The sequence below is a fragment of the Amyelois transitella genome, chromosome 16 (genome assembly GCF_032362555.1).
Source record: "Amyelois transitella isolate CPQ chromosome 16, ilAmyTran1.1, whole genome shotgun sequence".
Lineage (NCBI taxonomy): Eukaryota > Metazoa > Arthropoda > Insecta > Lepidoptera > Pyralidae > Amyelois > Amyelois transitella.
The window spans coordinates 9,943,446-9,963,050 of record NC_083519.1 but is presented as its reverse complement, the minus strand read 5'-3'; the positions used below and the strand labels follow the sequence as shown (position 1 = coordinate 9,963,050).

Below are 19,605 nucleotides of genomic sequence, written 5' to 3'. Positions count from 1 at the left end.
GATTCAATGATGCCCAAAATAACTATTCCACGCGGACCAAGTCGCGGGCACAGCTAGTAGTCAAATAAATAAATATTTTGGAAAACAAATTATGGTTTTCTCTGTAATGTCATGTAAATTATTTATAACATGTTTTACTCCGTCGGGACCCGGCCAATCATGGAACAGGGGAAATGAATGCCTGCAGAATATACAATGAGTTTTTCATTACGGGTAAATATTGTAGGTATTTTATTTTCACTGTGTGTGAAAAAAATTATTTATCAAATTTTGGCCGAGCTTGCATGGAGAGAGTTATGAATGTGGATGAAGCGAAGGAAGTGTGCAGAGATCGTGGCAAGTGGAAAGAGGTAGTCTCTGCCTACCCCTCCGGGAAAGAGGCGGGATTTTTGTATATATGTATTAAATTTTGTAGCCTACACCGGCGGGCTACCGTGAAGGTTATGAAGAAGTATGCAGGGAGCTTCGCGTTTGGAATAACGTAATCTCTGCCTACCACACCAGGAAGGAGTATCATTTTGTGTATGTATGTATTCGATTGTGGCTCTACCTATTCGTCCTAGAACGCTGCGTGATAATAAATAATAATCACCTTAAACATACAACATAAAATCATGTCTACATCCCCTACAGGGTAGACAGAGCCAACAGTTATCAAAAGACTGAAAGACCACGTTCAGCTGCTTGGCTTAATGATAGAATTGAGATTTAAATAGTGACAGGTTGCTAGCCTTTCGCCTAAAAGAGGAATCACAACTGTATCAGCCTATCCCTTAGTCACCATTTACGACATCCATGGGAAAGAGATGGATTGGTCCTACTCTTTTTTCTATTAGTGCCAGGAATCGCAGAACACTATAAATAATATTAATCACCTCTTGGTACCCAAAGCGAAATGGCATGTCTTAAAGTTTTTGAAACCTTATGTCAAATACTATAAATCCATTGCACCACTTCGCATCCGCAAGAATAACCTTGACCGCGACTCCAACTGACCTTGACCTCTGACCTTCACCTTCACCTTAATGCCCGGGCTTGGCCGGATAAAACGGTAATTCTGGTACGAATATCCTTTTTGGCTCACGGTTAATTTTATTTTCGTTTGAGTGATTACTGAATAAATCATTTTTGTTCTGTAGCTGTCGTAATCCATTAGAAGTGGAAGTGATTCATTAATTATTAAACAATCTTCCTCCTGGCTTTAGTCCCAGTTGCATCCTTACCTTTTTGGAGAGGAGCCCGGGAATGCCTTTGACCCTGGATTGGGCGAGTCAGGTTTTTACACTAAGCGACTCCCATCTGACCTCCGCAACCTTTGCAGGTAAACCTAACCCGTATTGAATCCATGGTTACAACATCCAGTTGCCTGAATGTGCAGGTTTCCTCACGATGTTTCTCCCTCGCCGTAAGAGCATCGGTAAGTATTCAAACTAATGTACATAACTTTGAAAATAGTCAATTAAGTACATGGCCGAGGTGGAATTTGAACCTGTGCCTTTCTGAGCATCACTCATTTTAACCGGGCACTTTACCGATTCAACCATCGACGCTTTTTTCATATAGGATAACAACGTAAGGAAACCTGCACATTCAGGCAACTGAATGTGTAACCATAATCCACAGACGTCAAACGGGAGGAGTTCCACGCTTATGCAGGAATTAGTGTCGGCTTTATAGCCGACACTAATTCCTGGATTACATACATACATACATACATACATACATACATAATGGCCACGTCTATATACCTTGTGGGGTAGACAGGTAATCAGCAATGGTTATCCTGGATTATGGGTAAAAAATGGCATCTCAATTCTATCTTAAAGCCAAACAGCTGAACGTGGCCTATTAGTCTTTACAAGACTGTTGGCTCTGTCTGCTCCGTAAGGGATATAGACGTGATTATATATATGGGTAAAAATTCGCACCCTGGGCTCCTCTCTAAAGAGGTGAGGATGTGATCGGGACCGGGAAGACGGAGTGAATAATAAAATTTCCGTATAACAATGAAAATGTGCCGTGTGGTTCCCGGCACCAATACAAAAAAGAATAGGACCACTCCATCTCTTTCCCATGGATGTCGTAAAATGCGACTAAGGGATAGGCTTATTAAATTGCGATCCTTTTTATTAGGCGATGGGCTTAGCAACCTGGCACTATTTGGATCTCAATTCCATCATTAAGTCGAGCAGGTGAACGTGGCCATTCAGTCTTTTCGGGACTTATGGCTCTGTCTACCCCGTAAGGGATATAGACGTGACTATATGTATGTATGTAACAATGAAAACACGCCGGCGTGTGTCTGTCGGTATGTAACGCTCTTAATTATAGCATGTAGGTACTTTCTTTTTGCGATCTCTCAGTCAGTAGACACGGCTATGAATCATCGGTGATTATGACCAGTTGTGTTGTGTCTTTGTTTGGATGGTAATTTAGCAGGAACTTGCAACTGAAGTTTGACTTCTTTTAAGACTGACTTGTTGTTCGCCGCGAACTTAGACCTCGCGAAATTTTTTTTTTTACAAAATTGTGAATGTCTCGAAAATTACTTAACTGATTGAATGATTGATTGAAGTGCCGTGTGGTTCCCGGCACCAATACAAAAAGAATGGGACCACTCCATCATTTTCCCATGGATGTCGTAAAAGGCGACTAAGGGATAGGCTTACATACTTGGGATTCTTTTTTAGGCGATGGGCTAGCAACCTGTCACTATTTGAATCTCAATTATATCTTAAAGCCAAATAGCTGAACGTGGCCTATCAGTCTTTACAAGATTGTTGGCTCTGTCTACCCCGCAAGGGATATAGACGTGATTATATGTATGTATGTATGTATTACTTAACTGATTGTGATGCCTCATGGTGAACTTGATAATTCTATTGACAGATGCTACATATTATTTTTTCATCACAATCAGACCAACTGTTTGAAAGTTATCGCGTTACCAACATGCATACATACAAAAATTGTGTTTTCGCTCCAAGTTGACTAATAGATAAAAAAAAATAATTGACATAAAGAAAGCAATTGACATAAGTAAATTAATTTTTTTTTTAAATTTAAACCAATAAATAATAAATTTGATGTCCTTTCCGTTGTGCGATGGCAGATAAAGATATCTGTCATTTTTTCCTTCCATACATACGAACATAAAGTCACCCCTTGCGGGGTAGACAGAGTCAACAGTCTTGAAAAGACCGTAAGGCCACGATCTTGATCTGATGGAACTGAGACTCAAATAATTCCCAAATTTATTTGCCTTTCCCTTAGTCGCCATTTACGACAGTCATGGAAAAGACATGGACTTCTGAAGTGCCGGGAACCACACGGCACCTTTTCATACGCATGATAAAACACTCTTTTCGTTCTCATAATTTTAATATTATTTTATATAACAATGCATACACGACCTTATGTGTATTCTGCTTTATTTCAATAAAAAGCGCTTAATCGAACTAAACAAAAAAATTGACCTCGTTGTTAACAAGATAAAAACCTGGCTCAAACAATGACTGTTTATTCTGAGTCTAGACCTAGGCTCTTCGAGCTGGCCTGAATGATGCAATCTTGTGAGAAGTTTTTCTCCATACAATTCTATGTACAATACAATCTTTGTTTTCGCACCTTCTATACTAATATTATAAAGCTGAAGAGTTTGTTTGTTTGTCTGAACGCGCTAATCTCAGGAACTACACTATTCCACGCGGACGAAGTCGCGGACACAGCTAGTGTACAATACAATCTTTGTTTTCGCGCCATCTGAAATATTACTTTCACTTTAAACGATAAATTGGATCGAAATTGAAATGGAAAGTCTTGACACACGTGATTATTATTTTTAGACAAATGGCTAGAATGAAGTATTGTTTCCGGTATTACTTCCAGTCCTGTGCCTTGTGGTTCCCGGCACCAATATAAATGAGAATAGGACCACTCCACTCCAAAAGGCGACTAAAGGATAACCTTATGAACTTGGGAAACTTTTTATAGGCGATGGGCTACCAACTCATTTCTATCATTATGCCAAACAGCCGAACGCGGTCTGTCAGTATTTCCAAGACTGTTCGCTCTGTCTACCCCGCAATGGGATAAAGACGTGATTATATGTATGTATAACTTGCAGACAAAAACATGAATTCAAGCTAGATCTTCTCATTGTAATCCTCATGTGCTATGGACCAGTCTCTTACTCAAGATTATAGGATAAATGTCTTGGATAAGATGGATGGTTCAATAAACTGTAGACCCATTTCAATGCTAATCTTCTTGTATGTAAGAGGCTCAAATGTGACTGATGTGTCTTTAGAGGCACAGTTGACTCTTCTGAGAGGATTTTATTTAAAACTAGCGACCCGCCCCGGCTTCGCACGGGTGCAAAATTATAAATGTTATTATACATAAAAACCTTCCTCTTGAATCACTCTACCTGTTACAAAAAAATCGCATCAAAATCCGTTGCTATATGTCAAGATTTAAGCATACAGACAAACAGACTAAAATAGCGACTTTGTTTTATACTATGTAGTGATTCTCATTTAGATCTTTGATTGATATAACTTAAGAGCGCTGATCTTCTGAAATATATTTAAAAGACATTGTGACCGTATGAACGGCTGTCATTGGATGTTTTGATAAACAGTTACAGCCGTGTGAAAGAATAGGAATACTCCATCTGTTTCCCATGGATGTCGTAAAAGGCAATTAAGGGATAGGATTATAAAGTTGAGATTCTTCTTTTATTTAGATGTATTTTTTAAAATTCTTGCGACGGACTAGCCTCGTGTTTAATGTTAGTATAATTTTATTTAATCACTTCAAATTAACCATGAAATTAATTTAACTCTTTCGTTTATTTCACATTTCCTCTGCAAAATGACTCGAGTTCAGCAACATATGTACCTATGCTTAAAAGATGCATAAGCATATAATAACATGAGAGCCTATAATTTTATTAAAATCTTATTTATATTATAAGCAAGTTGAAACAGTACGTATTTTCTATTCAATCATTCAATTATTTGTTTTTTTAAGCTCAACATAAACACTGAAGACCTCGAAACGTAGTTTTTTGTCAAAGTCAAAGTCATTGACATTTGGTTCAATTTTTTACTAACATTGCCAACTAAGTTGTAAAGAAATTATAACGACGTATTTTCTTGTTGTAATGTTACTAAATAGTATTTTTATGGTTATATTGTTTTCATAATATCATTAATTACAGCGATTTTTAGTATAATTACAGGAATAACTTGAGAATAATTTTTAGGCATGATTGTCTTTAAGTAGCTATATGATGCCTACTGCGCACTGCGCATGATCAATCAATGCAGTTTTTAGTTGCCCGTGCGCATGGCGTTACACAATATGAAATTAAAAAAATATTTAAACAATATTGTAGTAATAAGGTGATTGATAATATTGTCATTGTAATAATCCTTATAATTTACGAAGAGTAGCCGGCGTTGGCGGAGGCGATACACGCGAACAACATTTTTATTTTTATCTTTTTTTTTTTTACAAAATCTTTTTCATAATAGGTAGAGACTACATCTTTTCACTTGCCATGATCCCAGCATACTTCTTTTGCTTCGTCCACATTCATAACTCAATTTATGCAAGCTCATCGAAGATAAGTCCCGAAATACTAAGTTTCAACATTAATTTAAAAAAAAAAACTAAAAAAAAAAAGATTTGCTTAAAACGACCGCTTTATTATTTTCTTTTAGTCTTTTTAACTTACGGAGATTAAACAAAAATGGGAAACATTCATGTGACTTCAACGTATTATTACGAAACAGCTGATTATTTAGCGAATTAGCATTCATCCAATGTCATTTACAGGTGCAGTGAACACTTGACTGGGTACAATCGGTTGCCGACGGCAAAAAAACTTATTCTACCCGTCTGTCACGGATGACGTAATAGGAAAACAGATGCCGGCCGGCGAAAAACCAATCGTTACAATAAATACAAGTTACAATCGTAATAATAATAATAAAAAGAATTGGACCACCATGGATGTCGTACAAGGCGACTAAGGGATAGGGTTATAAACTTGGGATTCTTCTTTTAGGCGATTGGCTAGCGATCTGTCATTATTTGAATCTCAATTCTATCATTAAGCTAAACAGCTGAACGTGGCCTTTCTTTCTTTTTTCAGTCTTTTCGAGACTATCGGCTCTGTCTACCCCACAAGGGATATAGAGGTGATTACAATAATAAAAAATTAATACTTTTACATGTTTCCGAATCCGATTGAGACATGATCTCTTTATGGGATAAATATGCCATTGTACACATTTTTAGACATTATTTGCAAGATTCTGTTTTCTCAACTTACAACAATATAACAAGAACGAACTTGCGTGGCCCGTCCGCGAAAATTTCAATAGAAAGCTGCACTCACCTTTGACGAGGCGCTGAAGTATAATCTCCTTGTGCGCATGAGTGTGCGGCTCACCAATCACAACGAGCAAATAGCAACCCGTCAACGGGCTCGGGGGCGGCACGGAGGCCGAAACTTCCGTGCCCAAAGACAAGGATCTCTCCTCGTCGTGGTCCATCGCGATCGGCGGCGCCGGCGCACTGCCGACGGTTCGCCTAGCTCAGCGTACGTTGCGACCGTCCGCGGCGAGCGCTCGGTGCGGAATGATTCCCCAAAGCCGGCAGAGCGGGGCAGCGCGCGCACTCCACGATCGACCGGGGATGCGCGCCACGCAGACGCGCCGGCGTCTTTTCCCAACCCTAGAACTCCTTCTCTTTCCTTCTCATTAAGATTGTTATTGACAAAAAGAGATAGTGGATTCGTAGGGCGTGAACTTAAGGTGGTGTAGGTTGTCTAAAGCACACGTGATCTGCATTGCGCCTAAACAACCCGGCTGGATAACCTCGCACCTCAGCTGTTCGCAGAATGCCACGGCTGTCACAATCGATAACGTTATTGTCCGGAATGGCATGACGTCCCGTTAATACATACATACATAATTTTCTTTTTTTAATATTGGTTAAGTGATGGATTCTCTCGTTAATAGAATACATACAAACATAGAGTCACTTCTTAATCTCTTACGGGGTAGAGAGAGCTCACAATCCTGAAAAGACTGAAAATCCAAGTTCTGCTGTATATTGAGATTCAGATAGTGACAGGTAGCATCGGCTAAAAGAAGAATCCAAAGTTTACAAGCATTTCCCTTAGTTGCCTTTTACGACACCCATTGGAAAAGGAGAGTGATTTCCGATGCTTCAATCCATTAGATTGCATCGGCTTAAAGAAGAATCTAAAGTTTAGACGCCTTTCCCTTAGTCACCTTTTACGACACCCGTGGGAAAGAAATAGAGTGATATCTTAAGCTTAAAATGCCGGGATTTACACGAATAGATTAAACAAATTCAGCATTGTAATATATTACAAAAGGATAATTTTGATAACAACTAGATAATGGAAGAATAGTGTTTACACAATCATTAACCTTATGAAAACTGACATATTATAGTGTTATTTAAATTACTAGAAGTACTTCAACCTATGCTCATTTTCTTCTACGTCCTACAAATATATATTCACGTTTTCATCCCTCACGGGGTTAACAGAGCCAACAATTAAACAGACTGAAAGGCCACCTTCGGCTGGGGTAATGAATTGAGATTGTATTGCCTACCTATCTCGCCTATCTCAATTCTATCATTCAATCAATTTATTTGTCAAACAAAGTCCGTCCGTCTCGTTCCCATGGATGTCGTAAAAGGCTACTAAGGGATAGGCTTACAAACTCGGGATTCTTTTTTTAGGCGATCGGCTAGCTACCTGTCACTATTTGAATCTCAATTTTATCATTAAGCCAAATAGCTGAGCGTGGCCTACAAGTCTTTTCAAGACTGTTCGCTCTGTCTACCCCACAAGGGATATAGACGTGACCATATGTATGTATGTATCGCCTACAAGATTTGCTTTAGTCGCCTTTTACGACATCCTTGGAAAAGTTATGGAATGGTTATCTATTAAAAATAGCCGGTAACCACACGGTTTACTTCATTTTCTTTCTTAATGTACTTCTTCTAGTTTCAAGGTTACTTTTCAAGTAAAATTTTTACAAATGTTTTTCGTTATATTATTTTCCTGAAAGTTTGAAAGGAAGATGGATGGATCAATGTATGTTTGGATGAATCTGACACGGGTCTGACATGAAAGTGTAGAGTTAGGATATTTTTAACAAATTTCAAATGGAAAATATAGCCTAAGTATACATATATCTTTTTTATAAAATTACTGAATAAATTGTTTGAGTTGTAAGAGAATAGTCTTCTAAATATATAAAAGAAGAAAGTGAATGACTGACTGACATATCAACCCACAGCCCAAACCTCTAGGACTAGAGACTTGATATTTGTCGTGTAGGTTTTTTATGTAGTCTAAGGGTGCACAGAGAGAGGATTTCCCGAAATTCCCGCGGGAACGGGAATATTTCGCTTAACGCAGGCTGAGCCGCGGGCGTCCTCGAATCATATTCATTCATATAATTACGTCTATATCTCTTGCGGGGTAGACAGAGCCGGCAGTCTTGAAAAGACTGAATGGCTACGTTCAGCTATATGGCTCAATAATAGAATTGAGATTCAAATAGTGACAGGTTGCTAGCCCATCGCCTATGAGAAGAATCCCAAGTTTATAATCTTATCTCATAGTCGCCGGTGAAGTATAAATTAAGGGAAATTCCTTATTATTAAAATAGATAGAATTGTGCCGTGTGGTTCCCGGCACCAATAAAAAAAAGAATAGGACCGCTCCATCTCTTTCCCATGGATGTCGTAAAAGGCGACTAAGGGATAGGCTTACAAACTTGGGATTCTTTTTTAGGCGATGGGCTAGCAACCTGTCACTATTTGAATCTCAATTCTATCTTAAAGCTTAATAGCGGAACGTGGCCTATCAGTCTTTTCAAGACTATTGGTTCTGTCTATCCCGCAGGGGATATAGACGTGATTATATGTATGTATGTAGATGGAATAGATCTTTTGGCTCGCGTTTAGGCTTTTTTTATAAACTTCAACGCTGTCGTACTATTTATTTTAAGATGAAGAGCCTACTAGTTCTTAAAAAGGTAAGCTAGTAAAAGATAGCTTAATATCAAGTATAAAACGTGACTTACTACAAACTCAAACATAGTTTAAAAAACGTGAAGTGATGGATTGGTTCAGATCAATCCAACTTGGAACAGTTCCAAGAAGGCTTGGCTGCGAACAAACCTTTGATAAAGAGGGTTTGTTCAGTCAACCATTTTTATTAGGTACGTTATAAAAATGGTAGGAATTAACCGTCTTTAAATAGGAAATTTGATAAGGTGTAAAAAATTATTTGTTTATTTACTAATTGATGTACACAGACAACGTCGAGACTGATTAATGAAACAAAATTACAAAGGTTCTGCTTATTTCAAAAGAAATCTCTTCCAGCAGACCCAATATATGAGTACCTATGCTCGTACAATTATAGGTATAACTACATAGGAGTTCTTAAGCCGTTTGGTTCCCGCCAGTAAAAAAAGAATAGGACCACTCCCTTCTCTTTCCCATGGATGTCGTAAAAGCCGACTAAGGGATATGCCTATAAACTTGGGATTTTTCTTTTAGGCGGTGGGCTAGCAACTGTCACTATTTGAATCTCAATTCTATCATTAAGCCAAAAATCTGAACGAAGCCTGTCAGTCTTTTCAAGACTGTCTGTTTCTCTGTCTACCCGGCAATGGATATAGACATGACTATATGTATGTATGAGTTCTTATCGCTAATGCAATACTTAGCTTTCAGTCAGCCTCACAACTCAGTTTAATCTTTTTGAGATTTCGAGTAAAAAAAAGTCCCTAACAAAAAGACTTGTACAACAAAACCTTTTCGAAAGCCAACTAGTTTTGTTCACATATATAAAAGAACGCCAGCCTTCTTGGCACAGATCCAAAATGACATACATACATACATATAGTCACGTATATATCCCTTGCGGGGTAGACAGAGCCAATAGTCCCGAAAAGACTGAATGGCCACATTCAGCTGCTCTGCTTAATGATGGAATTGAGATCCAAATAGTGACAGGTTGCAAGCCCATCGCCTAAAAAAAGGATCGCAATTTTATAAGCCTATCCCTTAGTCGCCTTTTACGACATCCATGGGAAAGAGATGGAGTGGTCCTATTCTTTTTCGTATTGGTGCCGGGAACCACACGGCACACAATCCAAAATGATCAGAAATGAAACTCAAAAATGCCGTAAGGAGTCCATCGTATTTTTTGCAATGTTGGCTATAGTATAGGTTACCTGTAATCAAGCGAGGACAGTCGCCTGTGGTCTTGTGGGTTTGCATGGTACATTTTTAAACTTCATAAAATGGAGCCTCGTATTAACAAGGTCACCTCATCACTTCTTTATGTTTATACTAGCGACCCGCCCCGGCTTCGCACGGGTGCAAAATTCGGAAAAAATTATACATAAAAACCTTCCTCTTGAATCACTCTACCTGTTACATAAAATCGCATCAAAATCCGTTGCGTAATTTTAAAGATTTAAGCATACAGACAAACAGACTAAAATAGTGACTTTATTTTATACTATGTAGTGATACAGAATATATAGATGTATTAAAGTGATCTGTGTGGTTCCCGGTACTAATAGAAAAAGAACAGGGCCACTTCATCTCTTTCCCATGGATATCGTAAAATGCGACTAAGGGATAGGCATATTAATTTGGGATTCTTCTTTCAGGCGATAGCGCAGCAACCTGTCACTATTTGAATCTCAATATTATCATCAAGCCAAAAATCTGAACGTGGCCTATCAGTATTTTCAAGACTGTTGGCTGTCTACTCCGCAAGGGATATAGACGTGATTGTATGTATGTATTAAAGTAATAATTTACATGACGAATTGAGAGTTACTTGTCTACGTTGGCAAAGTTCATGTTCCATTGCACAAGTTTTTTTGGAAATTCGCACCTGAATGAAGTCTCGGACAAAAGAGTTGAATAAATTTTGCTAACGTTAAGCCAAGCCTGTTGGACTGACTCCAAGGTGGGTTTGACCTAAAAAGAATGGCGGAAATCATCCATCACCTCCTCGTTTTAAACCCTGGAGGCTTCAGGTGTTAAATTTCTTAGTCCTAGAGTACCTAATTATATAAAAAGAATACCCTTTATCTTATATTATTTAAATTCTCGTGTCACAATGTTCGTTCCCTTACTCCTCCGAAACGGCTTGATGGATTCTCATGAAATTTTGTGAGCATATTGAGTAGGTCTGAAAATCGGCCAACATCTACTTTTCATACCCTTAACATTTTTTTTGTAACGAGAAATTACCTAAAAATTATTAATATGGCAAAAGAATGCCGGGACTAGTAGCTAGTAATAATGTGCCGTGTGGTTCACGGCACCAAAAGGAAAAATAATACGACCACTACATCAATTTTTCATGGATTTCGTAAAAGGCAACTAAGGCATGAGCTTATTCACTTGGTTTTCTTCTTAAAGACGATGATGATGATCACGGAACAGCGATAATTTTTTTTAAGCTGCGGAGACAGGATCATGATAAAAATAAGTAATTTTTTAAATTAAATAATACATACATAAAATCACGCCTTTTTCCCGAAGGGGTAGGCAGAGACTGCATCTTTCTACTTGCCATGATCTCTGCATTCTATATTTTTTATTTAACTTGGCGCTTTTTTATTTAACTTGGCGCTTTCACTACTTACCACTAAATACCACAAAAAATTAAGTGACCTAACATCGTTCCACTTAAATTAGGTGATGTAATATCTCCTTCAATTCACACAAGTTCGAAAACTAAGCCCTACGATATTGAAATAATGGCGTGTCTGTAACTGTAACTAAAAATAGCATGTTTGTTTGACCTTAATGGCAAAACGTGGAAACTTTTTAAGGGTAAGTGGCGTTTGTGTTTATTTGAATTGTTAAACGTTATCTTCAGCTCTCCTTTAGCTAAACATACATATAATCACGTCTATATCACTAAGGGGTAGACAGAAAGATTCTCATTCATTAGGTCTAGAAACATTTATACATAGATTAAATCACGCCTTTTTCCCGAATGGGTAGGAAGAGACTATATCCTTTCACTTGCTACTATCTCAGCATACTCATTCCTTCGCATTATTCACATTCATAACGCTCTTCATGCCAGCTCGTCGGTTTCGGGTACTCTTGACCTGACCCCTTGCCAGGACGTTCTTAATTTGATCGAGACTGAAAAAAGACTAGAAAATAAACTACTACGTACAATAACGTAATTCTATTAACTGAAATGTTCACTGCAGGAGTTTGTAGAACGGTTTGTAGAAGGCTTTAGGCTATAAAACATCACGCTGCAACTATAAGGAGCAAAGAAATAATGAAAAAGAAAATTATTCATCCTTGAGGGCTTCAATGATACCCAAAATAACTACCTTTTCCATGCGGACGAAGTCGCACAGCTAGTACTAATTAATGAAGTTAACATATAAGGTGGTTATATTCTAGCATTGCAGTGGTCTAGTCTAGGTATTGCACTATAGTTCAAGGCTCATGGCTAACGATCACGCTATGACTTGACCAATGGGTGGATAAAGTCTGGAAATCGAATTCTCAATATACGAACTAGATTTTCCGCCGACGTATCTACTTATTTCTTTTTTTTTTTACATAATTCTGAATATCCCAAGAAATACTAAACCATTTTTTTTTCGAACGAATTGATTCTTATTTTCATATTACATTAACAAACAACCCAAGTCGTTTGATAGACTTATTATTACTCGTAGATGTGCTTTAGATCATACATACATACAACATATTACCACGTCTATATCCCTCGCGGGGTATATAGAGCCAACAGTTTCGAAAAGACCGAAAGGCCACGTTCAGCTGTAGATAGTAGAATTGAGATTCGAATAGTGACAGGTTGCTAGCCCGTCGCTTACAAGAAGGATCCCAAGTTTATAAGTCTATCCCTAAGTTGTCTTTCACGACATCCGTGGGAAAGAGATGGAATAACCTATTCTTTTTTCTACTGGTGCCGGGGGAACAGCACTACTTCATTAATATGTAAAATTATATAATTATTTTTTCTTTAGTCAAAATAAAAGACACCACGCATTGCTATTTATTTATTTATTTATGTACACAAAAATATATATACAGGGGCACAATTTAATACAGTAATTGTTATACAAAGGTAATACTTATTTCAATAGAATTCTCTACCAGTAGACCCGTGAGAGGAGAGATGAATATTGGAGCGGTATGGCGTGTGCATAGATATCGTTTAACATATTTTACTAAACATACATGCTATATATACATAAAAAACACTCGTGTGTGCCGTGTGGTTACCGGCAGTACCGTGTGGTTCCTGGCACCGGCAGAATGTTTAAAATTGTATAGCGCACTGGCCGCTTAGAAAAAAGCAAATATTTAATTGAAGAAAACTAGTGATCTTCTTTTGTTATTTCTCACAATGATTGTCTTGAATTAGAGGTACTCACGATATGTTTATAATTTAAGTAGTTATTTTATTTTATCCCGGCATATTCCTTTTGAACAGCACCAATACAAAAAAAGATTAGGACCACTCCATCTCTTTCTCATGGATGTCGTAAGAGGCGACTAAGGCATAGGCTTACGAACTTAGGACTCTTTTTAGGCAACCTGTCACTATTTGAATCTCAATTCTATAATTAAGCCAAATAGCTGAACGTGGCCATTCAGTCTTTTCAAGACTGTTGTATCTGTCTACCTCGCAAGGGATATAGACGTGACCATACATTACATTACATTCGTGACATATTATATATGTATAAACACTCGTATATGTAGCTATGTTATAAGCACTCGTATTTCTACACTTAATAATGTTATTTCTACAATTTATAATGTTTCCTGAACAGAACAAACTGTACCACCGCCAAGAACTGAAGTTATAAGTTCAAGATGTAACAACATCTTATTGTTGTTGTTGATGTAGTAAGTTTCCTTGGCGCAAAAACTGTGCTAAGAACAAAAGATTGCGTTTTGTATGATGTTTCCATTATTTAAGTTGCTAAGGAGTTTTATAGATATGTACGTATAATCAAGTCTATACCCTTGAGTGCTTCAATGAGGCCCTACTCCACACGGACGAAGTCGCGGGCGCAGCTAGTAGTACAATAATAGTCAAGTAATATGTAGTATAGGATAATAATATCAATCTTTGTTACATGCCGCGGTACATAAAGATAATGGAAAACAAAAAAGCATTTTCCAGAAATGGAAATGATATACAAAAACTATCTTATCTGACAGGATTTAATCTCCAAAAACTAATCCATAGGACAAAACTCCAAAACTAAAATCCCTGTGCTCAGCTCAGCATACAAAATTAGCAAAGACAGTGGTGCCACATTCAAAACTCAAAAGTTATTCAAATTCCGAATACGCTTCCACGTTGCTATAACCCGGCAGATTTTAGTTGCCTACTAATGAGTACTGAGTTGGATACACTGTGCGTGCGAGCCGCCGCGGTCGAGTATCGATCGCCGTCGCAATGCGGCGGCACGCGATTTCCTTAACAGCTGATTTTTGAACACGTTCCATTTACGAATGCATTAGTTTTGTAATGTTGCATATGATTAGTGATGTACCTAATAATCGATGATTTAATCGTTAAAAAAACCTTATTCTAATGAGACGAAATCGTCTCAATTATTCGCATCCATTAAGGGACAACCCAAGCGTTTTTCCGATGGTATTTCTTTTTTTTTCTTTTACGAGTACCTACGCAGACACGCTAATCTAAAAATCTTGATAATTGTCGTTCCTGTAAGAATTTCTTGAAATCCTCTTTTAGCACCCCTAGAGCAAACTTCAAGGCCACTTCATAGCTAAATTTGAGTTTGGGTTATGCTTTCATGATTATGTCAGTTATTATATTAAATTGTCATATTTTGGATACTCAAAAGCTTCAAGTTCTTAGTTTTTACGTGATATTTTTTATTGTAAAATGAACTAGCAATAGTAAATGTACCGAGAGAGTAGCCATACTTCACTTTAATTTTTTATTTTATTAGATATAATATTTTTTTAAGGTTGGTGCCCACGGAAGGTCAGCGTTATGGTATATACCTACCACGACAAATCCTGATGGTACAAAAGTAGTTTCAGGTTAATGTTTCTGTTTATTTTAATGTACCAAATAAACATATTTTCTTTCATTCTTAATTTGCGATCTTTACAAAAATATGTCGTATTACAACGATGTAATTATTTATACACAAGTTGTCTATAGTCAAGGCTTTTTGGCTCAAATATCATACACGTGGTGGTTCTCATGACCTATAACGACAAAATAATTAAAATACAGAGGTACATCGTATCCTAGAAGAAGAGCCCGGGGTCTCGTATATCTAAGGAGAAACCACATAAATGTAAATAATATTTGGATATTTAGTTTCAAATGACCCTAATTTCACAAACATCGGATCGGGTCTCCATATTAATCGAGTCTATATATGTTAGCATGAGCAGCGTAATGTAATATAGCCTAAAGCCTTCTTCGATAAATGGTCTATTCAAGGCAAAAATATTTTTTCAATTCGAACTAGTAGTTCCTGAGATTAGCGCGTTCAAACAAACAAACTAACAAACTCGTCAGCTTTATAATATTAGTATAGATATATACTAATCACGTCTTTAACCCGTGGCGACTAGCCACCTAAGACAGAGCCAACAGTTATTTGGAAAGGCTGTTACTTCATTATATATACCTACGTGATATTTCAAGAAGATTTATTCAGTAAAAGAGGTAACAAACAAACAGATAAACTCACTTTCGCATTTATGATATATGTATGTTGGAATCTAGAAATAAATTTGTGATCTTTTCCCTTATGCCGTGTGGTTCCCGGCACTAATAGGAAAGCGATAGGACCACTCCATTTCTTTCCCATGTATGTCTTAAAAGGCGACTAAGGGATAGGCTTATAAACTTGCTATTCTTCTTGTAGGCGACAGGTTAGCAACCTGTCACATCATTAAGCCAAACGGTTGAACTTCGCATATCAGTCTTGTCGAAATTGTTGGATCTGTCTACCCCGCAAGGAATACATACATATGGTCACGTCTATATTCCTTGTGGGGTAGACAGAGCCAACAGTCTTGAAATACTGATCGGCCACGCTCAGCTATTTGGCTTATTGGTAGTATTGAGATCCAAATATTGACAGGTTGCTAGCCCATCGCCTAAAAAAAGAATCCCAAGTTAGTCCCAAGGGATAGGTTTACACCCTTAGTCGCCTTTTACGACATCCATGGGAAAGAGATGGAGTGATCCTATTCTTTTTTTGTATTGGTGCCGGGAACCACACGGCACTATATAGACGGGATTATATGTATCTTTTCTTTCACCTTAGTAGGGGTATAATGATCACTTGACACTGATAACTCTACACTTGTTAGGCTTTGATTAGACAGAATTAACCCTAGACGCCTAATCCTAATCCTGTATTTAGAAGTCACGGGCTTGTATAAAATTGTACTTATCATCACATCTTGATCTGTACGGAGTAGACAGAGCCTATGAGGTGGACAGCCCATCGCCTAAAAGAAGAATTCTAAGTTTATTAGCCTATCCCTTAGTCACATTTTACGATAGGACTTTTAAGAATTTAACAATAGGACCTCTTAATCCCTTTCCCATTAAGAGAAAAAGATGAAGAGGTCCTATTCTTAAGTACCGGGACCACACGGCACATTCCCTTGATAAATCGTATAAAACGGTCATATTTAGAAATAAAACTTCGATTACATCGCCGCCAACAATGTCAGAATTATTACGTTACCGACCCAAATGGTGGGATCTCGTGAAATATAAACGAGCAACACTAAAGCGATTTATTGATCGGACACCAGTGTAAACACGGCTTTGTGGTCGGTTCCCTTTGGAAAATATCCTTTAAAATAGTAGTTTAGATTTATTTTCAACAAGCTAGCTGTCCTGGCAAACATTGATTTGCCATGTAAATAATTTTTATATGATTTCTAGTTAAAGACATATTAAGGGTGGACAACTATTATCACTAAGGGGTATGACAAATATAAGTTGGCCGATTCTCAGACCTACTCAATATGCTGACAAAATTTCGGTCAAACCGTTTCGGAGGAGTACGGGAACGAACACTGTGACACGAGAATTTTATATATAAGATAATAATCATTTTAAAGCATTTTGCTACACTTATGCGAACTAACGTAACTAAATGAGATTTTATGAGTGTATGTTTTCCAAATAAACTAAAATATAATGTTGGGATAAGCTCGCAGGCTTCATTTATATAGCAATGTGCCAACCCTATGCCTCAGGACTTTCATAACGGATAGCTTTGAAACCTCAATAAGCGGAGATATTGAAAATGTTATACGGGTCGCGGATTTCAGCATGAAATGGCCTTTACTCGTATCAAAGTTAACTTTATAACAGTTTTCATTCACTCATTCATTTATTCACTCATTCATTCACTCATTCGTGTATCCGTTTACTCATTCATTCACTCATTTGTTCACTCATTCGTTCACTCATTCATTCACTCATTCAATCACTCATTCATTCACCCATCCATTCACTCGTTCATTCACTTATTCACTCATTCATTCATTCGCTCATTCATTCATATAATCACGTCTACCATGCTGGGTAGACAGAGACAGCAGTCTTGAAAGACTATAAATAACAATTTTCAAGCCCTGATTTTTAACGTCCGTTATTTACGCAATAATCACGTCTTTATCCTTTACGCTGTAAGGAGTCCATCGTATTTTTAGCAATGTTGCCAACACGACCTGATGGTAAGCGGTGAGCGTAACTTGTGGGCATTATGGGTGTTTTGCAAAAGTTTGTTAGATTTTTATCTCAGTTCAAATCCCAACTTACTTTCGCTTTTAAATAGTAATTTAAAAGCGAAAGTAAGTTTTTTTTGTTACATACATACAAATAGTCACGTCTATATCCCATGCGGGCTGGAAAGAGACAACAGAATAGAATAGATTTATTTTCAAAATTGGATACAAGGTATCACTTATTGTGTAATCTAATTACAACAACTAGGTACCTCTTCCAAAGCGCATGTGAAGAAGCGGCGGAACAAACTACACTGCATTTTCATCGGACGTTTCCTTCATCGAATTCAAATCCCAACTACTATTTAAAAGCGAAAGTAAGTTTATTTGTTACATACATACAAATAGTCACGTCTATATCCCTTGCGGGTTGGACAGAGACAACAGTCTCGAGAACACTGAAAGGCCGCTTTCAGATGTATGGTTAAATGATAGAATAGGGATGTGGACTGTACTCAAATAAGTATAAAATTTGACCACGAAAAGGTAGTTTCTATAGTAAAAATAATAAAAAACACAATATTTTCCTCAATAAACAAGGGATTATTTTTTTATTTAATAAAATGTAATTAAATATTTCACCCTCAAGTCACGTGACAATGAACACCAATCAAAATGCGTGATGTCACGCGTTGCAATACAACAATTTTCGCTGTCAAATACTATGGTGTTTGTTGATATTTGGATCATATTATTACCGTGATTACCGTCCGATTATCTTAGCCACGGAAATAATTTATGTAGAATGAGTCTGTTCTTTTTCTCTTTCACATTCCGCTATTGATTCCAATCTTTGCCTCTTAACTGCTAATAGTCGAGTTGTTATGTTTTCGGTTCGTCTTTTCTATCGGGTTAACATGCAAACTTGCTTGGCACACAACCTGCTCTCAGTCTGATCTAGGATACTGTGCCCATCAAATGATATTCTGGATAATTCTCCATATCATTGGCAACTATAATGAAAGTACGAAACATTGTTTACATAAAGTAAACAATGTTTCTAACCTAAAAATTCGAGTTTTCGTCTTTGTAAACTTCAAGAGTTAAATTATTTTAATACAAGTAAATGTAACAAATATTATCAAACTTACATCAAAATGATCCTCACAGAAATACATTTTACTTTGTGTAGATACAAGTGCCGGATCCCGACGGGCTAATTGAAGCCAATTTTTCAGCATCGTTTTTGTACGTGGAACGTGAACAAACACTTTTTCAGGTGTTTTAATAGTTGTAATTTTACACTGCGGCACCGCACAATATTTATAAAATTTTGAATTCATATTATTATCACACAACTATGAAATAACTATTCATTACATACAACTTCGACAATATTTTATAACGCGTGACGTCACATAAAGGTATTACTTCAAATAAAACAATAATAATAAATAGTTTGGGTTATATTTGGTACTTATGCATGGTTTTAAACACTTTCCCAAAAATAGTCCACATCCCTATTGAGATTCAAATAGTGACAGGTTGCTAGCCCGTCGCCTGCAAGAAGAATACCAAATTTACAAGCCTATTCCTTAGCCGTTTTTTACAATAATCATAGGGAATTGGTATTTAAAAGTGCCGGGAACCACACGGCACACATTACTTGTACCCATGACATTACTTTTTGACGTGAGTCGGGTAAAACTAAACAGCTGGCGTCTGCTAGGCGCGGCGACGAGCCAAGAC

At 37.3% G+C, this 19,605-nt stretch overlaps 1 protein-coding gene across 1 annotated transcript in view; it reads right to left on the bottom strand.

The window, feature by feature from the left end:
- The window catches only part of LOC106129064 (microtubule-associated protein futsch), a 156,344-nt gene extending 149,707 nt beyond the window's left edge, over positions 1-6,637 (bottom strand). The window contains exon 1 of the mRNA XM_060948651.1: positions 6,410-6,637. Within this exon, the coding sequence (XP_060804634.1) occupies positions 6,410-6,566 (157 nt within the window). The 5' untranslated portion in view covers positions 6,567-6,637. The remainder of the gene's footprint in view (positions 1-6,409) is intronic.
- Positions 6,638-19,605: the final 12,968 nt, after the last annotated feature.